The sequence below is a fragment of the Brachyistius frenatus genome, unplaced genomic scaffold (genome assembly GCF_029030835.1).
Source record: "Brachyistius frenatus isolate BFR_SWC_R1_liver_20210118 unplaced genomic scaffold, ASM2903083v1 Contig_28, whole genome shotgun sequence".
Taxonomy (NCBI): Eukaryota; Metazoa; Chordata; class Actinopteri; family Embiotocidae; genus Brachyistius; species Brachyistius frenatus.
This window is the reverse complement of record NW_027210627.1, coordinates 647984-669611: the sequence shown is the minus strand read 5'-3', so window position 1 is coordinate 669611 and position 21628 is coordinate 647984. Positions and strand designations below refer to the sequence as shown.

Sequence of the window (21628 nt, the reverse complement as noted above, 5' to 3'; positions counted from 1 at the left end):
GGAAATGAAGCGAGCCAATGGGAGAGCATAAAGCGAGTGACGCGCTCTACAGTGAAACTGGTTAGCCGCTTTTGCTAAGTTTGACTAGTTTGAGCCGTATTTCATTATTTGTACAGTATTTTTTTTATTGAAAAGAAACACAAAACAACATGGACATGTACACGTGTATGCCAGAGATGACTGGAATCTGTGAATATGGATTGTTAATGTAGTTCTATAATTACTGATGTTTTCGCATTATTAAACTATTTACAATCTTCTGGATTTTATGAAAAATTGTATTTAGTAACTCCAATGCCCCATTTTACAATGTTAATAAAGATGAAGAATAGTCCATGGATCTGCCTCGTGATTCAGCTCCACTCCATACCCCACCCTTTCACCAAGTTTCACACAAATTGCACCGGTAGGTTTTTAAATCCTGAGCTGACAAACAAACAAACAAACTGAAAACTTAACGTAAATGTTGATTCTCAAAAATATGACTGGAAATTGATCCCAGATCCTTTATTATTTAATCTTTAATAAAACAATCAAAGGTCTGCTGCAGCTACCTTACAAACACATGCACGCACGAGCGTGTACAGTATTTTGAAGTCACGTGACTGCAATGGGTCAAATGTTCGGTGGGGGAGAAAATGAAAGACGCATTTTTGTGAGAGAGAAAAAAAAATAAAAAAATTGGCACATTGAAGTGTAACATCTTTATAGCACTTCAGTTCTCCACTTACAAACACACAACCAGACACCAGTCAGTCTTCTCTGAAACAGCAACGCTGACGAGTCGAGTTTCCATAAAAAGAGAGACACACAAACCGTGTTGTTTCTCAGGGAATGAAGTCACATTTTGTTTATGAAGTCCAAACAAGTTTTTGCCCGTTTTTTTTTTGTTGTTGTTGTTGTTGTTTTTTTAAACAAACAACACATTCTAGTTTTAAATATGAAAGTGTGTGCAGCAGCAGCAGATCTAAGACCGATAATAATACAAACAACAACAAAAAAAGAATCTCATCGCAGACCGTTTCAGTCACATCAACAGAAAGCTTCAGCACATTTTCCCTCCGTGTTTCCTGGAAGAAATGTGTTACAGTTTGGTTTCTGTGTTGCGTTAATCTCACCGTTAATAAACCCGAACCACCTGGTATCATATGATAGTTAAAATAATAGCGTTGGTTGATGATATTTGACTCCTTAGGCCACAATCCTGAAAGAACCAACCTATTTCAAGGCAATTTTACAGATCTAGTCAGGTTCTAATCACATACAGATAGTGACGAAACGAGTCAGCAACAGTGTCATAGAGCAGACGCTTCTGGGCATCATCTAGGAGAGCTGCTGTGTTTGGCTCATGTGTCTTCTCTGCAGTAAATAGTGAATAAATCCGACTTTGTCCCGGTGCTTTCCCCTCAGTTTCCCAGCGAGGAGCTGCGTCTCGTTTCTCCTCTGCGGATAACCTTGAGCTGACTTTGCTCAATTTTAATGAAAGAAAAATACGGAGAGGAATTTCCTGTCTGTGACTAGTTTCCACCGGCATGTCTAAAACTACCTTAATCCAAAAGCTTGGAGTGCTCTATCCGCGTAATGGTCCAGTCTGGAGGCACTCCTTTCGTGAACTCCCTTTGGAACCTGTCGGGAAGACAAAAGGAAGCATCAGAACGAGCGGTCTCATTGACATCCGTCCAGCCCACCATGATGTCACCCATTGGTTTGTGAACTTCCGTTCTGAAGCCTCCACTTTGGCATTTTGTCTGTCACCATCTTGTTTTTATTAGGGCCAGAAGTGACCACATCTGGACAAACTGGAGAAGAGCAAAGGGTGGACCTGACTCAAACTGACTGAGAACCCGAAGACACTAAGCCCCGCCCACCTAGACAGGAAACCTGTGGCATTTCAATCAAACCGGACACGCCCCCAAACGTACCTTTTTTTGAGGCCAGATATCAAATAAATTATAGAATTATTTTCAGAAGAAGAAAATAATAGATCTTCCACAGCAGTGGGTCATACAAAAAACGTTTTAATACATTCAAGTCGTAGCAGTCTCGACCAGAAAATACTCACTCATAAATTGCAGTTAGCAGTCTTTTAGTTTCTGTTTCTCCCTCTCCGTCTCCAATGGCCACCTTAAAGATACGAGCTCCCTCCATGCTGTCGTCAGGAAGCTGTGCGCTCGTCAGATACCAGAAACGCATCAGAATACTGACAAACTTTCTCCCTGGATAAATAAAACGGACACGGATTAACAAATATTCACCCGTAAAGACAACAAAAATTGGGCCTCTTATTGGGTTCACATCTGAACAGGTCAGTCTAGATTTATTCTGTAGTTTTGTTATTGCCTTGTTAGAGCAATAAGTTTGTTCATCTGATGATAGTTCCCGACTTCCCGACCACGTTTATGGCACTCAGCAGCTCACCCACAGAAATTATTCTTTCAAATAGCTCAGTATTTCCCCCAAAGAGTCGGGCATTGTATTTTTTTTTTTAGGTTAGGTAGTTACTTTATTAATCCCCAAAGGGGACATTTTTCGCTACAGCAGCATACAGGAAATCAATAAAATAATAATAAAAAGCAATAAAATAACAGTAAGAAAAAAAAATTAAATATAAAATGCACAGTATATACAGTACAGTATATATACATATTTTTATATATAAACAACCAAGAAACACAGTCAACAGTGTTATTGTTATGTGATGTATTTTGCCAGAGGTGAGTTATTGTACGGTCTTATTGCGGTCGGCAGGAATGATCTCCTGTATCAGGAATGATCTCCTGTATCAGGAATGATCTCCTGTATCAGGAACGATCTCCTGTATCTGGAATGATCTCCTGTATCAGGAATGATCTCCTGTATCAGGAATGATCTCCTGTATCAGGAATGATCTCCTGTATCAGGACTGATCTCCTGTATCAGGAGTGATCTCCTGTATCTGGAATGATCTCCTGTATCTGGAACGATCTCCTGTATCAGGAATGATCTCCTGTATCAGGAACGATCTCCTGTATCTGGAATGATCTCCTGTATCAGGAATGATCTCCTGTATCAGGAATGATCTCCTGTATCTGGAATGATCTCCTGTATCAGGAACGATCTCCTGTATCAGGAATGATCTCCTGTATCAGGAATGATCTCCTGTATCTGGAATGATCTCCTGTATCAGGAATGATCTCCTGTATCAGGAATGATCTCCTGTATTAGGAATGATCTCCTGTATCAGGAACGATCTCCTGTATCTGGAATGATCTCCTGTATCTGGAATGATCTCCTGTATCTGGAATGATCTCCTGTATCTGGAATGATCTCCTGTATCTGGAATGATCTCCTGTATCAGGAATGATCTCCTGTATCAGGAATGATCTCCTGTATTAGGAATGATCTCCTGTATCTGGAATGATCTCCTGTATCAGGAATGATCTCCTGTATCTGGAATGATCTCCTGTATCTGGAATGATCTACTGTATCAGGAATGATCTCCTGTATCAGGAATGATCTCCTGTATCTGTCCTTGTGACAGCAGCTGGAGGAGTCTTTTAGAGAAAGTACTCCTCTGTCCCTGCAGCAGGTGGTGGAGAGGGTGGTCAGGATTATCCAATATGGATAATAGTTTCCTCAGCGTCCTCCTCTCCACCACCTTTTCCAGGCTGTCCAGTTTGTAGCTGATGATGGAGCCGGCCTTCTTAACCAGTTTGTTAAGTCTGTTGGTGTCTCCGGCTCCAATGCTGCCCCCCCAGCAGACTACTGAGAAGTACAGTTCACTGGCCACAACAGACTGGTGGTATTTTCTTAGGAAATAAGTAAAACCAGAACCTTTTTTTGTTTTTGTGTGGAATTTGTTGACAGTAAGAAGGAACCGACGCTCACCGTTGTCATCGTAGAAGATCCCCACGTCTCCGGGTGTTGTGTACATGATCTCATCAGGATCTGCTGAGAGGGCCGTCTTGTAGTCGGAGGGCAGCAAGTTGCACTTTTCCTCCAACTTTCCAATCAGCTGCCAGAAAACACACACAAGACATTTAAAAATACTGCAAGTTTATTCTTTGATATCCTTTGATGAAGCTACGTTATCTTTAGTTTTTGTACAGTTGGATACTTAATTAGTCAAATTCATTTTTATGATCAAGCTTCTTTGTATAAAGGCCAATTGACAGTGGAGTAAATATTAGATACTTTCTAAATTGTATCTGTTTATTTACATATTTTTGTGGGTATTTTATTCTTTTATTATAAAAACAGTTCAGGTTTGAATGTAAAAAATGTTTGTTTGAATCCAGTAGGCTGTGTACCATCATACAGGTGAGTAAGACACTGACAGGTAGCATTATACTGCATAGTGTTTCCTTTAGCTTACATGCTTTTCCTGGGGTTCCCACTTCTTTCACCGATGAAGAAGATTAATTTAATGACAAATAATGAAGGGAAAATAATCTGGCTTCATGCTGATCTGAAAAAAAATCCAGCCATATTCCTTAATTCAATAATTTACAAGATTTATTTACAAGGCTAACATCTGACTTTTTTGTTGTCAACTCTTTGACATTTTTATTTTTCTGTTGTTTGACTTCGTTAGCAGCAACAGGAAAAAGACTTGACTGAAGTGATCGTTGACCAGCGGGAAGCAGATAAAAACCCTTCAAGAAACAAACCAATAACACAATGTAGAGAAATACTTCAAGAACAAGATTACACTTTGACAAATGGCAGCTAAAATTTTAACCAAACGCCAAGATGTTCAATGACGTGGGCCAGAAAATGATCAAATCCCCGACTTTTTATAATTCCATGATATTCCAGGACCATGTTTTACTTGTAGTGAAGTATTTCCAGTGTGGTAGAAGTACTTTTACTTGTAGTGAAGTATTTCCAGTGTGGTAGAAGTACTTTTACTTGTAGTGAAGTATTTCCACAGTGCGGTAGAAGTACTTTTACTTGTAGTGAAGTATTTCCAGTGCGGTAGAAGTACTTTTACTTGTAGTGAAGTATTTCCACAGTGCGGTAGAAGTACTTTTACTTGTAGTGAAGTATTTCCAGTGTGGTAGAAGTACTTTTACTTGTAGTGAAGTATTTCCACAGTGCGGTAGAAGTACTTTTACTTGTAGTGAAGTATTTCCACAGTGTGGTAGAAGTACTTTTACTTGTAGTGAAATATTTCCACAGTGCGGTAGAAGTACTTTTACTTGTAGTGAATTATTTCCACAGTGCGGTAGAAGTACTTTTACTTGTAGTGAAGTATTTCCACAGTGTGGTAGAAGTCCACTTGTAGTGAAGTATGCCACAGTGCGGTAGAAGTACTTTTACTTGTAGTGAAGTATTTCCACAGTGCGGTAGAAGTACTTTTACTTGTAGTGAAGTATTTCCACAGTGTGGTAGAAGTACTTTTACTTGTAGTGAAGTATTTCCACAGTGTGGTAGAAGTACTTTTACTTGTAGTGAAGTATTTCCACAGTGTGGTAGAGAAGTGAAGTATTTCCACAGTTTTACTTGTAGTGAAGTATTTCCACTTTTACTGCGGTAGAACTTTTACTTGTAGTGAAGTATTTCCACAGTGTGGTAATACTTTTACTTGTAGTGAAGTATTTCCAGAGTGTGGTAGAAGTACTTTTACTTGTAGTGAATTATTTCCACAGTGCGGTAGAAGTACTTTTACTTGTAGTGAAGTATTTCCAGTGCGGTAGAAGTACTTTTACTTGTAGTGAAGTATTTCCACAGTGCGGTAGAAGTACTTTTACTTGAGTAGAGGACCTGAATACTCACGTCTTTAGCTACGAGCCCGTCCAGAGCTTCAAACTGACACCGTGACAGCAGTCTGGAAACATGACAGAAGGCCTGCAAGAGACGACATCCTCATCAATGACCGAACCGGTCAACGAACCGGTCGACGAACCGGTCGATCAACCGATCGATCAACCGGTCGATCACAAGCTGACAGGTTTTTATCGACTGGTGTTTCAGACCTGCTTCGCTCCCTCCGTGAACTCCTCAATGCTGAACTCTTTGTCAAAGTAGGTTCGGATCAGGAAGTAGTAGATCCGGGTCCGGAACCAGATGAAGGGGTTCGGGATTCCGACCACCACCACCTTCTGGTTCTGGTCTCCGCGGTCGGAGCTGTACGGGCGGACCGTTGCTGCTGCCGCTGCTGACACCGCGGCAGGTGAACAGCGGGGCAGCCGCGTCGGACCGAACCGGTTCAGGACGATGCTTTTCTTTAAAACCAGACGAGTGAAGCTAAATATGGACGGAAACCGCTGACAACCTCTTAACAGGGGCAGCGCCATCTTTCTTTTCCCTCTGAAGCGTCTTTGTCCGTCGTCTTGTATCTTCCGGCTAGGAACACCAAGCGTAATAAAAAATATACATATAAAAATATCTAAAACACCGGGCCAGTTACCCAATTTTGTTTTATCATTCTTAAAACAACAGCAGTACTTTATAAAAATTTAAATTACAAAAATTTAAATTAAATAAAAATATTTTTCTTTAAAGTCACCTGTTAATCGTTATTTTTGTTTCTATGGGGACAACTAACAGTGTAACACGCGGCGTGTTTACTTTCCCTAACCCTTCTGGAGTAGCTCGTGTTAAATGGATGTCCAGGAGAGACAAACTGTCCCGGTGTTTACAGCAGCGGACAGGGACGTGTTTCTGCGAGACATTTATCCAGAGGTAAAAAAAAAACCACCTGCAGAGAAATGTGACTCCAGTGTTTCACGATACTCCACAATGCTGCTTCTTCTACTTTAATACACGAACAATATATTAAAAATATATTTAAAAAATGCTATACAAAAAAAAAAAAGCCCAATATTTTGGTTGTATTGCTTTTGTACTGTGCCTCTTTCACTAGTAGCTGCAGTTGAAATTAATAGTCAATTAATCGATTGGTCGATCAACAAAAACGCAGATCAACAACAATGTTCGTCTTTGGTGACTTGGGAATAGTTCAAGGCATTTTGTTTGTTGTTTTATAACTTAAATTGAATAGGTTTGTGTTGTTGTGCTGTTCCTTTTTGAATCCAGAAAACGGATGTGATTTTTTTGTTTTGTTTTCTGATATTTAAAAAAAAAATCTAAACCTTTATTAGTTAATAAGGTTTAACAAGTCCTTTCATAATAAAAAGTAAAAGCTGTCTCTGTACTGAAATACCATCTTTCGCTGCTGCTCTCCACAATTACCACGATTATTTGTTGAAATATCAGACATCAAATAAACATTATAATGACATCACATTAAGTGCTGTAATGCAGCGTCTCCCAAGTCCAAGCAGACAAAATCCAGAGGATGGAGGGGGGTGTTCTCAAAATGGACAAACAGTAGTGGCGTGCACGTTAACGTGCATATAATGTGGATCATATCATAGATAAGACAGGTCAAGGAGTTCAGGGTTACAGTACACCTGTATCTGCATTGTGACCAGGAGAGTTATTTTATAACAGGAGAGTCATTTATTTTCTAACCAGGAGTGTTATTTTCCAGCGCAGACCAGCTGTGCTGAGAGGTGTGAGTCTGGGTCCGTGTCTGCAGAAGTGGACAGTTGACTATCTTGGACAAAAAGGAGGCGACAAGGAGGTGAAGATTCATGTATCTGCAGTGCCACAGATGGACTTCCTTCACAAAAACTTTTTCTACAAGTGAGCTTGTGCACACACACACACACACACACACACACACACACACACACACACATTTGTACTTCAATCTTTGAGAGTCTATAATTCACTCCTCACTCACTCACACTCTCCTCTACTACTTCCCTGCTGGTTTCTCATCGACTGTACGTCTCATGTTCACAGAACTCTGCCATTTAATGAATTTGTAAAAAGAGCATCCGAGACCAAACACTCAAACTTCTTCCTGTCTGAGGTAAGAATCCTAAAATCACGACATGCTGGACTGACGTTTATATTATTTTCTACAGTACGTTACATTCGTTTTAATGACAAACTCCTTGCTGTGATTTTTAGGACGAGAGCTACTACCTTCGCTCGCTGGGAGAAGACGTCCGGAAGGTATGAAGAAGGCTAAAGTGTCTTCGGTCCGACTACAGAAGCTCTGAACTGATCGCTCATGAACGTAAAATAAAACGGATGCTTCTTCTCCCGCAGGAACCTGCTGATCTGAGCAAACAGTTCCCGGACTTGGCCGAGGACTTTCACATCCCGCTCTTCTTTGAGCCCGACCGGTTCTTCTCCAGCGTCTTCCGCATCAGCTCCTGCGGTTTACAGCTGTGGACGCACTATGACGTGAGTGCTGGCGGGTGTGGTGAAAGGTCAGAGGTCACGGTACAAACATCAGCCGCGAGCAGAGAGCCGAGTTCTAATCACTCGCCGTCCTTCAGGTGATGGACAACCTGCTGGCTCAGGTGACGGGGATGAAGAGGGTGGTTCTCTACAGCCCCCAGGATGCATTGCACCTCTACCTATCAGGTGAGTCTCTCCCTGCATATATATATATATATATATTAGCTGTATCATGCACAAGTAGCATGTTTTAATTGTTTTTGTAACCCAACAGGTGATAAATCAGAGGTTTTGGACATTGATGCTCCTGATTTGAAACAATTTCCTGAGTTTGTGAAAGCAACGCGACACGAGTGTGTGTTGGAGCCTGGAGATCTGCTTTTCATCCCCGGTAAGAAGAGCTGCCGTTTAACACGCAATCCAAATTCTGCAAATTTATTAAATTAGGCTTTTAAAATGAATCTCATCCAAAGATTGTAAATAAAAGTGGACGGAGCTCCCGAGTCTGAAAAATAAGGCCGATGTAGAAGTGCGTTAAACTGCAATACCACCGAGTGCCACTAGAGGTTGGCTCCAAAAATCCTCCGGCTCCATAGACTCCCGTTCAACTAGTCTCATAAACTTCGAAGTCAATAAAATGTTGAGTTATTTCGGTGTTGCTAGTTAAATTCGCTCCTTCTTTTTAGTTTTCTGGCGGTCCATCTGAAAATAATCCCGTCATTCATTTAAAAAAAAAAAAGCTTTGAAAAGTTGTTTTTTTTTTTTTTGGGGGGGGGGGGGGCGTGTCTGTTTGATTGACAGGCCTGTGGTGCAGTCAGGTTACGGTTATCGTTGGGCGGGACGTAGTATCGCTGAGTTTCCAATCGGATTGAGTCAGATGCACCACTGGTCCCCCCCCCCCAACAGGTGACGTCACTGTCGGTCTGATCAGATTAACACTAACAAGGACTTCAATAAATCCGTTTCTAATATTCCGCATGTGGTCTTCAGCTCTGTGGTTCCACAACACCGTGGCGCTGCAGTTCGGAGTGGGCGTCAACGTGTTCTGGCGCCACCTACCGGCAGACAGCTACGACAGGAAGGACCCGTACGGCAACAAGGACCCCGTGGCTGCAGCCCGAGCCCTGCAGGCTCTGGAGAGGGCGATGCGCGCTCTGGACGAGCTCCCGGCTGATTACCGGGACTTCTACGGCCGCCGCATGATTCAGCGCATCCAAAAGCGGACGTACCGCGACGGCGTGCCGAGAGCAAACTCACAGGAGGACTCAGCAGGAGACTACATTACCCAGCAGGCCATCCACCGACCCGGGATGAGGCTGCAGGGACACGTGACGTAAGGAGGACAGTGGTCGAGTTCAGTTTTGGATGGTTGAATGTAAGAACAGGTGGTGATTCTTTTGGATTATATGTTTGTACATATTAAAATAACACCAAACGATCTGCTGTGAAAACACCAGTGAGTTTCAGGATGAAGTCACAGCTCACCAGCAAGTCATTTGTTGGTTATTTGACTTGAAAAGTGAAAAATTAAACCCAATTTTACACTCCAGCTGCAACTAAATATATTTACTTTATAGTAGCGAAGGAAAAACTTCATCATAAATGCAACATTATTACCAACGTTATCAAATATGTTGTCGAAATTACTCTTAAAATGTCAGTGGTTTAGTAGCTTTAGTCTCAGTTTAAAAAAAAACCAAACAGATTATATCTTATATTAAGCAAGTGAATTAAGAGTGAATGTTATACATTGTTTTACACCTTCAATTTATAGGAATATATTTTTCTTGCACTCACAGCAGTTTATCGTTGCCACAAAGACACGAAGATATTTTGTTTAATAATAATAATAATAATAATGTGTCTGGTTTTAACAAAATTCTGCTATTTGTAGAACTTATTTTCTTCTCATATCCATCCGTTATCTATAGTGGCTTTGTCCTGAACAGAGCGACGGGGTGACGTTGGGCGCGGTGAGGTTACACTCTGGACACGTCACACCTACGGCCAGTTTACAATCACCAATCATCCTGACACGCATGTCTTTGGATGGTCGGAGGAAAACCTACAAGAACATGCAAACTCCTCACAGAAAGGTCTCCGCCGAGGTTCACACCCAGAAACCTTCTCGCTGTCAAGACGACTTATTTTGCAAAATACGTCTCCGATACAACAGATCATGAACACGGGCACTAGAAAATGTCTTTGTGACATGTAAATGTCAGAAGAAGGCTTCAGGTTTTCACTCAAAACATAAAAAGTTGCTCTTTTTTGTTGAACAAGAAACAAGTTTTTTTTTTAACGGCGGCAGCAATATTCTGCTGAATGTAACTTATTTATTGAGGATGTAAAGAAAAAAAGAAAACAACCTCAGATATTGACAATCTCAACTCAACTCCTACTTACTTGTTTGTTTGTTCTGGAGTTTTCCAAACTACCGTCAGCAGGAGGAAGAAACAACAACACATCTTCACCTCCAGTTCGGCCCCGACGTAAAAAAAACAACAAACACCTCGATAATAACGACACGCTGCTGCGACAACTTCAGTGTTTCTCGTGTCCGGCACTGAAATGCAGACGTGAAGAAACCGAGTCGTTTGAATTTTTATTGCACAAAGATTACAGTTCTTTACGTTTTCCTTACAAACATTTGAAAGCTTTTGTAAACAGTGAAGCAGCGTCTCCTCGGTGTGTTCAGTGTCTCCTGCTAACACCGCTTTTTTTTGGTTTGTTTTCGTTTTGAGTCCCCGTCGTCACGGCTCTTCAGCGAGTCTCGGCGTGGACACACGAGAGAACAACCGGCGAGCGACTATACGAAGCAGAAAGAAGCTCTGAGAAGCGACCGGCTCGGTTACACACGGTGGGTCCAACTCGTTGGGCGAAGTCAGTGAACTGCCGGCTACAGAAAAGGAACTACGGCGGAGGACGTTGGATTGTGTTGAGGCCGCAGAGAGCCAGTGATCTGAAAGAGGTCTTGACTTTTATAAATAGTTTGGCTTCGGATGTGGAAAAGGTCAGACGAGCACCGACGTCCTCCTGAAGGAAAACAGTCTCGGGACGTGGAGTTTTCTCATCTGTCTTGGAAGTTCAGCAGAAAGATGCTTCCATGTGGCCCGTTTCCTTCTTTCAGCAGCGCAGCGCCGAGGTCCAATAAAAGTCCCGGTGGAGGAACATGCGCTCCGTCACATCACATCACACCACGTCCTCTCTTGGTGTGAGATTCTCACCGGACAGAAGAAGAAAAAGAAAGACAAAGAAATGGCACATTGCTTGTTGGTGTTCTCTATTCTGTGGATAACTACGATTTTGTTTGTTTCTATATATATATATTTTTTTAAATCCTTTACGTTGCTACGAGGAAGACGAAAGAGAAGCCCGGGATTCAAAGGATTCTCCTCCAGGTGATCGGACAGTTTTTGTGATGCGTTTATGGGGGGTGGGTGGGGGTTGTAGCTGATGCCGTTGCTATGGAGTCTGAGCCATGCCGCGGCTCGACTTCATCTTCTCCAGTCTTTTAGAGAGGTGGCTGTTGTTCGACTCGAGTTCGTCGACCTTGTCCAGCGCTGATCGCAACTGTTGAGAGATAGAAAAGATCAGCCGGAGCCGCTTGAACAAGCTCACGTGATATTCAGTGGAAGAAAAACGACACCCTGCCTCTCTCTGTAGTTTCCGCTTCTCCGCCTTCAGATCGTCCTCCACTTTTTCGGCGTTCTCCGACGCCGACTTGTAGCGCGTCACCTGCCCCTCCAGCCGGGTCACCTGCACACCACAGAGATAGTGTTTGTAAATGAGAACTCCGATGGTTTTGAGTGCAGCGTGGCGAAACCTCCTCGAAAGACTCATCTCCGCTTACGTTTTGCTCCAAAGCCGTCACTTCTTGTTCTGCCTTCACCAGTTTGAACTTCATGTCGCTGATCTGCCTGGTCGAGTCTCCTGGGAAGATTTAGCGAAGGGAAAATACGTATTATTTGTCGGAGACGCTCGAGTAGCAACCACTCAGCGGTTTTCCTGCGTACGTGGACATGTACGGTTGCTTACTCTGCAGCTCCATTATGTTGGGATCATTTCCGTTTTCAACTATTTCCCCGTCCGGACTGGAGCTGCTGTCGGTGCCGTTCTTCTGCATCTTCTGATCCAGCTGAGATTTTAGTTTCTTTACCTGGAAATGAAGCAGAAAACATCGTCTGACGGTCAAACGCGACGCGTGACGGATCACATTCACAGCTTTAATGTCAACAAACCAGCACGGTTGTGTCAGCTGATACTTTCTGACCTGAAGCCAAAAGCCCATTTATTCCTTCTAAAGACATAAATATCTAATAAAAAAAAAAAACCCACAAATTTATACTTTTAATTTCTTCAAAAATATGCCAAGTAAATTCCACTGTAGTTTTTAAGCAACTGTTTCTCAAACAGGAATAAATTATGCATTTGTTGAAGACTACTTTCAGCTGCGGATTAGAAAAATGTGAATTTACCTACACTTACACTATAATAACAACAACAACAGATAGATCCCAGACTCACCTGCTCGATCATTTTTTCACGCTCATCCACCAGTTTCCTCAGACGAATCTCTGAAAGACAGCGCACACGTTGATAAAACAACTCACTTCACATCTTGGTAACACGACTTCAAACGGAGCATCGCGCTTCACACTGCCTACAATGATAAGAGCTGATAAGGTCCATCTTTAAAAGAATAAACAGGTTAACATACCAGGGGGGTGGGAGGAGCCAAGGAGATGGTGGGAGGGCGGGGCTGAGGATGATGCATGCAACAGAGCAGGCATCCATGGGGGGTGGGAGGGTGGGGCGGGAGGGGGTGATGGAGTGGGAGGTGTGTGTGTGTGTGTGTGTGTGGGGGGGGGTGTTAGCATGCACGCTGTGGAGAGGAGGGTCAGTGCACGAGGACACAGTCTCTACGACGACTTTCACACACAGATAAGATATAAACATCATGAACGAATGAGAAGAATCGTTTGAACATTTCTCAGAAATACATGTCGAGTGACGTTTCAAACGGGTAACAGCAGAGTATTTATTTCAATCTTTTCCATTTAGTGCAACAGAATGCAAACATACATTTATCACTTCTGAGAATTACCAGGAAACATTTTTGATTTCATTTTTTTTTTTTTTATTGTGCACCAAGTGGCGTAAATGCCTGAACGCGTTCCTGGAAGTGCAGATATTGAATAAGAAATGGTGTGTGATGCTGTTGCAGAGCGATAATATCCAGGACATGTGACACAAGCAGCATAATAAATGTGCATCAATAACTAAATATAACCTGTTATATCAACTGCAGTCGGGTCCAACCGTTCCTCTAAACAATATACCAGCTGCAGACTAAGACATCTTACAGTCCTCTTTGCCCTTTCCTTTGCCTTTCTTGCTGCCCTTCCTCGCGTCTCTGCCTGACTTCGGAGCCTCTTTGTCTGCGGTCTCCGTTGAATCGTTGCCCTGCAGCTCGATCCGGACGGCGTCTAATCCGTCCTCGACCGCCGAATACTTCCTCCGGTCAACGTTCTCCCCAACATTCAAACCCTCTCCTTCCTCCGCGGTGCGCCTCGACTCGTCCGCTACGCCTCTTTCTTCCTCCGATGTGTTTCTCTGCTCGTCGCGGACATTTTCGGACGCGGCTTCTTCACGAGTCGAAGAGTTTTCTTGAGGTCCGGTATCCGGCTCTTTCTCGAGCCCGTCTGTCCGGTTACCTCCATCGACCGAACGCTTCTCGTCGTTGCTTTCAGCTGGTTTGTCTTTTGTGTTTTCATCGCTATTATTCTGCCACAGGCCCGAACTAATACACTCGTCTGACTCGACTTCAACTCCCTCCTCAACGCCTTCGAGCTCTGGACTGGTGGGAGGATTTGATACTCCAGCAGCTGCTTCCACGTCCATGTCGTCGAAATCAAAGGACGGCCCTTCCTCATCTTCACCATCCTCGTCGTCGCTGTTCAGCAGGTTGGGTCGAGGCGAATCACGATTCTCAGATTTGTCTTCGCTGGATTCCAGAGTTTCCTCGGCTGTAGGACAAAGAGACGATTCGGTCTCCTCATCACCTCGACTGCTTTTCTGCTCTGGATCTTCTGATTCCTTTTCGACAAAGGAACCGATCTCAGTTTCTTCTTTGGGAAAGTTAGTGGCATCTAACACATCAACAGGATCCTCTTCATTTTCTGCATTCGCTCCATCGATCTGATCCGTACACTCCGATGTCTTGGCGTCGTCCTTTTCAGCGTCCGAGGCCTCCGGGTTTTTTGTTAATGGTGCACCGTCACCGTCACCTCTTTCATCGTGTGAGAAACTGTCCAGTTCAACAACATCTCCAGGTTCCTTCTTGTCTCCATTCGGCTCCTCACCTCCTGTTCCATCTCTTCTCGGCTCCGAGTTCTCGCCATGCTGACCGGGAGGTTCCACACCGGTAGGAGAGACTTCTTGCTCGGCCTCTGCTCTTGGCTCTCCGTCATCTGGGACCGCCTCCTCAGGACCTCTGTGAGAAACCTCGGTGAGAGGGTCTTCGGCGGAGTCGTCAGGAGACGGCGGTGCGACAAGCGCGTCGTCTTTACTCTCAGAATTGTTTGGAACATGCGACTCGGCTTCAGTGTTTTCTTTACTGCTTATTTCAACGCTGTTTTCAGGGTTATTAGTTGAGCTCTCCGACTCAACTTCAACCATCTCTGACTGAGAATGGATGACTTCTCTGCTAGAGTTATCTACTCTGGCAGCACACTCTTTGTCGAGGCCACCAGTGCCCTCTGAGCTGTCGGAGTTGATGCCAGATGGACAGATGCGGACATCTGGATCAGGACCTAAAGTTACCGTTTCTTCTACTTTTTCTGTCTCTAAAGTTTGTTCGCAGTCGTTCTCATCCTTTCTAGAATCTGTTGTGGATTCCGCGAGAGTCTCAACATGAGAAAAAGTTTCAGTTTCTATGTTCTCAGTCTCTAAAGTTTCTTCCTCGTCTTGTTTGTCCACATCATGATCCGCTCTAACTTCGTTGGGAGTTTTGGGGTGATGAGGAGTTTCAAAGGGCATCTCTTCTTGTGAGGTCTTGGTTTCCAAAATTTGTTCCTCGTGGTGCTCGTTTGAAACATGGTCTGGTCTCGGTTCTTTGAGAGGTTCCTGTCGAGAAAAGGTTTCAGTGGGTTCTGCTTCCTCAGTTTCTGTCTTGCCCTGCTCATTCTTGACTTGATCTACTTTTGGTTCTTTGATGGTTCTGTCAGTGGAACCATCAATGTTTGGTTCTGTTGGCGTCCCATTTCTTCCTGCTGCTGCGTCTTTGTCTGTTCCATCTTTTTGTTGGTTCTTCTCGTGAGTCGCTCCTTTCTTTTTGCCTCTCCTCTTCTTTTTCTTCTTCTTTCCTGCAGATTTACTCGGCATCTCCTCTGCCTCCTCGTTCTCTGCGTCTTCGCCGTTCTCAGGCTCTTGTTGAGGTCCGGTCTTTGGTGCAGCAGGGACGGACTCGCGGGCTAAACTTTCTGTCATAACAACATGTGCAACTCTTTGCTGAGGACACGATTCTGTATTTGTCAGAGTACTTTCCTCAACATCCTGTTTGTCTTCTTGATCTTCAGAAAAGCTTGTACACGTCTTTCTAAGATCCTCGTCTGTATCAACACAACTACTTTTGGTTTGCGTCTCCTCTAAATCTGTGTAACTCGTCTCTTTTAAATCCCCCCCCTCAGACATTTCTGTTTCTGGAACATTGTCCTCAGGACTCATTACAGGTTGAACTCGCTGAAGTTCAACGATTATATTTTTGGCTTCTGTGATTGGACAGTCATTAATGTCAACATTGAAGTCCTTGTTGAGGCCTGAGGTCGTTGCCTGTTGTTCTTCTTGAGGCGGTCCTTCGCTGGACGTTTCCAGTTTGGACACATCAGCAACATTACAGAGAGCATCAGAGCTCAAGTGATTTTCTTTGGCTTCCTCATGCTTTTCTTGTGGCTGCTCTGGATCCACCTCTTCCTCTCTGCTACTGCTCAACTCCTCTGTGTTGCCTGAGAGATCATGAAGAGCACACGGTGATAGATGGCCAAAAAACAAATTCTTGAAGACATGACTTTGTAATCTTCATCAGGAAGTGCATCAGCAGAAGTGAAGGAAAAGAAGGACACCTGGCTGATTTGGCAGCCAGAAAGAGAAGCAGCGAGCTGAGATAACCAAGAGAAGCACGAGGAGAAGAGAAGAAGAAGGAAGGAAGGAAGGAAGGAAGGAAGGAAGGAAGGAGAAACACCGAAATGAAGGTCTTGATCCCCAGTTTATCAGCGTGATCAGAGCAGAAGCTTGACGTCGTATCTATGCAATTATCCAAATAAGTCATCGCTACACACACCGACTGTCAGCTTCCAACATGCTGAAGACATTCAACCCTGTCGCATATCAGACCTGCTACCGTTTACACACCAACATCACCTGCATTAACAGAGGTAGTTGTGATTCAGGACTAACGTGTGTTCGGGAAACGGTGAAAAAAGGTGCAAGAGAAACACGAGAGAAACATTAGTAATAGAAGACAAAGCAAGTCTGTTCATGTGATTTTAGTTTCAGAAGAAAAGCAAGATGTCGGATCGACGTTTCCTAAAAGATAAGAATGGTGATTTTCAGTATTTTTCTTGTACCTCAACAACACGTCGGGCTGTTTCTCACTACTTTCTGACTTTGCACGCTGTTTCCTACTAAATACATAAATCTTGAAATAAAGTTACTAATATTAGAGGTCAAAAGGCCACTGTAGTTTTTAGCAATCATTAGTCCGACAGGAGTATTTAGTGCAACTGCTGGGGACTATTTTTCAGCTGCAGATTCATACAGTAATTATAAATGTTCATGGAAATAATAATTCGGTGCAGCATTGTGGCTCATTGATGGGTTTTTTTGGACGACGTTGGAGCTCTACAGCACAGAAGGCAAAGACACACACATAACTTGTTTGTCTTTAAAAAGGTATTTCTTGATTATCAGCAGATGACGTTTAACCAGATGATCACATTACTGATTATCCGAGACCTTTTGAGACATCTCTAATATAAGAGCCGTGGGAGCTAAATATAGAGTATTGTTATTTATATTTTTACATTGCTGCTACTCCCTAAATATTGCCTTTCATATATAGTGTTTGCTTGAGATAGATATAAAAAACTAACTGATATAAATGAGTGTCTAATCAGCAGTCTGTAGCATGAGTGACAGAGATGGAGCGGCACAGCTTTTCTGACTGTGTTTAACTGTTGTGAACAACTGGAATTTTGGATTATTAGACGTACTTTAGGATATGGATGACGATGCTCTGTGGAAACCTTTTTTTGAGGATAAATAAACCTTCTTTGCTTTAATCAGCAAGTGGAGTTTGTTTTGTGGATGCAGTAAAGAAATACGAGTTTGAACTAAATGTTTTTCTCTGAACCGAGTTTAGGATCCTACATCAAGCGTACCGGCTTAAAAGTTGCTCCTGAACAGCGACAGTGTTTCCAAAGTCCAGCGTTTCAACAAGGAACTATCAGTCGCAAGAAAAATACAGATTATCACCCCATCTCATAAGATCAGTGCAAATCAGAGTTCAAGTTAATATTCCAGGGACAAAAACACAGGAAGCTGAAGAGGGTTCGCTCCAAAACACTCTACATGGAATCTCAGTGCTGCGTTTTCATTTTTATATAATTTATGATTGATTTCCTGTTTTGTCACGACTCCAAAGCATCTTGGGGTGAAAGCCTTCAGTTAGTCTTCAGCAGAGCCATGCAGTAGGAGGAAAAGGAAGGTTTGATTCCACAGTGTTTTTTACCGAGCATGCTGTTCCCCTCCGCTGGGGACGTCTGGGGGTCCTTCACCGACGGGGAGGCGGGGTCTGCGCCGGGGGAACCGTCCACTTCTGCCTCTCCGAAGTCCCCGTTGATGCTCAGATCAGGTCCCAGGACTATTCCATGTTTCTAGACGAGGAAAAAGTCATGAATTAGCACCGGAGATTGTAAATAACATCTGGGTTTGATAAAAAAAAATTAAAAAAAAGATGGACATATATGCTTTTTTTTTTAAATTTTATTTTTAAGTGAAGCTAAAATCAGCAGACAAGTTTTACACGGCGAGTACCTTCAGAATATCCTTCAGCTTCACCACCTCTTCTCTTAGCTCATCTCGCTCGATTCGGATCGCATCTGTGTATTCTTTCTGTCGCTCTAAGGCCTGAGCGGCGTCCCCGAGTGGCAGAAGAGAGTGAAAAGCATAAAGGAAGTGAAGTTTCATGCAAAGAAGATGCTGAATTCATGTCAGTGAAAGTGATGAATGTGATTAAATAGAACTGCTGGATCTGGGCTCATCGGCCGTACCCCGATTTTTTTATCCTTCCACTCCACCGTCTCCTGCAGGTCAGATATTTCTCTAACAAAACCCTCCTGTTTCATACGCAGCTGGCGGATCTCCTAAACAGCAGGAGAAGGAAAGCAAAGTTGAGAGGAAAAATTAAGAGGCAGTGCAAGTGTTTACTGCGTGAGGAGAAGAGGAAGCTGTGAAATGAACCCCGACATGCAGCTTTACTCGGAGACAAACGGAGTAAACGGCAGCTGTTATTTTTGTTGTTGTAAATGTGAGTCTTTTTAACCTCCATTTCTGCCTTGTGCTTCACACTCATGTCGACACGCGTTCCCGCTGGGCGACAAACACTCACATTTAGCAGCTCTTCACTTTGTTTTAGCATCTCTTTCATTTCGTTGAACTGGAACTGAAGCACGCCGTGGGCATGCTTCTCTCGATCGTAATCCTGCAGGGAACAAGACACACAAGTTTGACGACCAATAACTGAAAAAAAAAAATAAACGGACTCACTTTTTATTTTAAAATTATCACTCGCAAAAAACATACGACACACCAAACACAAGAACAGGGAAAACCGCGAGCTATGGTTAATTTACCGTAAAGTGTTTGTTTTATGACACTTCACAGATGAATATAGATTTAAACCATTCAACTATTCAGCATACTGGATTGCTTCCTTCTACGTTCATGGTAGTTTTACTGTCAACACTGTACCTTGACTTTTTCCTCGTACTCCCGGCGCGACTCGGACAGCAGCTCCTCCAGCTCCATCAGGGAGTCTTTGAGGGTGTCCACCTGGTACATCAGGTTGTTTTTCTCGTTGTCCAGCTGGGCGTTGGACACCATGGCCTTACGGTACTTCTCCTCCACCTCCGCTAATGCATCCTAATGTAGCGGCACAGACAGAACACGACAATGTAACAGGTGTCAGCTCAGATATGAGCTGCTCTAATGATACGGACACGCCGGTGTGCGTTTGTAATAAAGGATGGACGCAGCTGGCGGAGGCTCCAGACAGGTGAACGTATACATGTCGTGCAACTGTAAACGCAGGAAAGTGGAAATCTGAATATAGACAGACATGCACACATCAAAAGGAAGAAAGACAGCGACATGCAAATGAGACTTAGATAATGCAATAAGTTTGCATTTTTAGAGAAAAGCTAAAAAAAACAAAGGGGAAATGAATGAGAAACGATGCCTGACAAAAGGACTGCAGTACTACTGTACATGTATGTCAGTATTTTCTGTTCAGTCTATTGCTCCTGTGCTACTTGGGTAAGTTAACAGCGATAGCGTGCAGGACAAAATAAAAACACCATCACCGGGAAACCCGTTAGTTAAGAGTCTGGACTCTGTGGTTCTGGTCTCAGGTTGATACCTTGGCTTCTTTAAGGTTCTGCGTGTACTTGGTTTCCACATCTTGAATCTGATCCTTCAGCTCATGAATCTCCTGGTGAAGAGCGCAGCAGCGGTGATCAGAGAAGCATGGTGGGACAGCAACAGTGCAGGTGAAGCAGAGAGTTTGGTGACCGAACAATGGGCACAGTGAGAGAAGGGTTTTTGTCGAAAGAAACGAAAATGGCATGAGCAACGCAAAGAGCTGCACAGAAGAACTTATTTTCAAGAAGTCTCATCTTAAATCAGAGGGAGTCTTTTGCCATACTTATTTGATGGTATAAATAAAGCTCGCCAGACTGCTCTGTGCTTCTTGTAGCATATTATCGAGTTCACAGTTGCTTAAAAATATTGGTTATTCTTCTTGAAATGGAGCAAAACTGTTTTATTTCACTTGAAAATTTGGAATGAAAACCAAAAATTATTTAGCAGATGATAATATCTGTGTATCGCTTAAACTCATTTATCTTTCTTGGTACTGAGCCGCAGCAGGAATAGTAAAAATATAACATAATATAACATAACATAACATGTAAAATGTAATAAAAAACACTCTTACAGTAGAAAAACATTTTGAATTTGTGTTGTTTATAAACCTTCATTAAATAACTTAAACAAATAGTGATTAATGTAAACAAATATTTAATATATGACTTTTGTTTGGGAGGTAATTTCCCATTTTCAAAACAAAACGTAGCCTCAAATACATAATCAACAACTGTTAATTCTACAGTAAATGTCGTGCACTTTAATGTGAGTGATTAATATGACTGACTCAGCTGAGTTTATTCTTTTGGTGCCCAAAAGAATTCCTCTTTTCATGCTAATTTTAATCTTTCAAACTCTCTGTATGGGCATTACAGTAACGACACTTCCTGCTTGGTTGTTGTTTGATTGTTTTGCCACCAGTCCTGTTTGTTAGGTTGTGTCATTACTGTAATGCCCATACAGAGAGTTTGAAAGATTACACAGCTTCATCTGTCCGCAGGACGTTACCTTGATTTCTCGTATGGAGCTCTCAGCGTCGACGGTTATAGCCGTCTCTCCGCTCCCTCTCCGGGAGGACGTCCCGCCTATAGAGGTGAGGGTTCCTGCTGTTAAGGCAGAAGCTGCCCGAGATCCCTGACAAAGAGAAAACAATATATATATTTAAAATCCCTCTTTAAATAAATATATTCCAACATTTTCCAGTCATTATTCCCAGAGAATAAAAAGGCAGCATTAGGTGACGTGACTTTCTCACCTTCTCAAGATAATCTCTGTCCTCCACCTGTTGAGATAAAATAAAAAAACAGTCAGAGCAAGCGGAGGCTGATGTGGAGGTCACGAGCCCGAGAGGACGAACTGACGGAGAAGGGAGGAAGTGCCACCATCGCCACGACAACCAGAGCAGCACCGACCGGTAGATTTACCGTCAGACTTTCTATTACAAAGGCAACAGACCAAGCAAAACTTCAAAGCAATCCAATCTGCTTTTTACATTTGTAACACCATGCCAATATTTTTATGAGTAACGCCAAAAAAAAAAAAAAAATCTTCCAGGAAGTCCATTCAACAACAAATATCTGTTTAAGAAAACACTTCAAACTGTTAGATGCCACACACTTACAAAACACAAGACAAGCTGGTAGTCTCCACGTTAGGTCAACACACACATTAACCTCCGACACCA

At 42.9% G+C, this 21628-nt stretch overlaps 3 protein-coding genes across 15 annotated transcripts in view; 1 reads left to right on the top strand and 2 right to left on the bottom strand.

Annotated features, from left to right (window-relative positions):
- Window positions 1-108: 108 nt before the first annotated feature.
- Window positions 109-6284, bottom strand: maip1 (matrix AAA peptidase interacting protein 1). Its single transcript, XM_069698751.1, has 5 exons — window positions 5958-6284; window positions 5758-5829; window positions 3868-3994; window positions 2063-2216; window positions 109-1626 (listed from the first exon to the last, which is right to left on the bottom strand). The coding sequence occupies exons 1-5, from the start codon at window positions 6276-6278 to the stop codon at window positions 1548-1550; spliced, it is 753 nt and encodes a 250-aa protein (XP_069554852.1). The 5' UTR covers window positions 6279-6284; the 3' UTR covers window positions 109-1547.
- Window positions 6285-6569: 285 nt separating this feature from the next.
- tyw5 (tRNA-yW synthesizing protein 5) lies at window positions 6570-11039 on the top strand. Its single transcript, XM_069698749.1, has 8 exons — window positions 6570-6666; window positions 7478-7632; window positions 7795-7864; window positions 7966-8010; window positions 8107-8244; window positions 8340-8427; window positions 8516-8632; window positions 9232-11039. Exons 1-8 carry the CDS (start codon window positions 6586-6588, stop codon window positions 9576-9578), a joined length of 1041 nt encoding a protein of 346 aa, XP_069554850.1. The 5' UTR covers window positions 6570-6585; the 3' UTR covers window positions 9579-11039.
- Window positions 10834-21628, bottom strand: part of lrrfip1a (leucine rich repeat (in FLII) interacting protein 1a) — a 43042-nt gene continuing 32247 nt past the window's right edge. For 7 of the 13 annotated variants that reach the window (XM_069698736.1, XM_069698737.1, XM_069698739.1 and 4 more), the window contains 9 exons: window positions 21200-21226; window positions 20953-21078; window positions 19940-20011; window positions 19273-19443; window positions 18911-19003; window positions 18573-18665; window positions 18337-18429; window positions 18032-18176; window positions 12767-16247 (listed from right to left, as the gene is read on the bottom strand). In XM_069698736.1, the coding sequence (XP_069554837.1) occupies window positions 13594-16247; window positions 18032-18176; window positions 18337-18429; window positions 18573-18665; window positions 18911-19003; window positions 19273-19443; window positions 19940-20011; window positions 20953-21078; window positions 21200-21226 (3474 nt within the window). In that variant the 3' untranslated portion in view covers window positions 12767-13593. Of the gene's footprint in view, window positions 11815-11895; window positions 12001-12094; window positions 12175-12279; window positions 12401-12766; window positions 16248-18031; window positions 18177-18336; window positions 18430-18572; window positions 18666-18910; window positions 19004-19272; window positions 19444-19939; window positions 20012-20952; window positions 21079-21199; window positions 21227-21628 lie in introns of those variants that run through there. The other 6 variants (XM_069698738.1, XM_069698746.1, XM_069698747.1 and 3 more) reach the window with 5 other exon arrangements.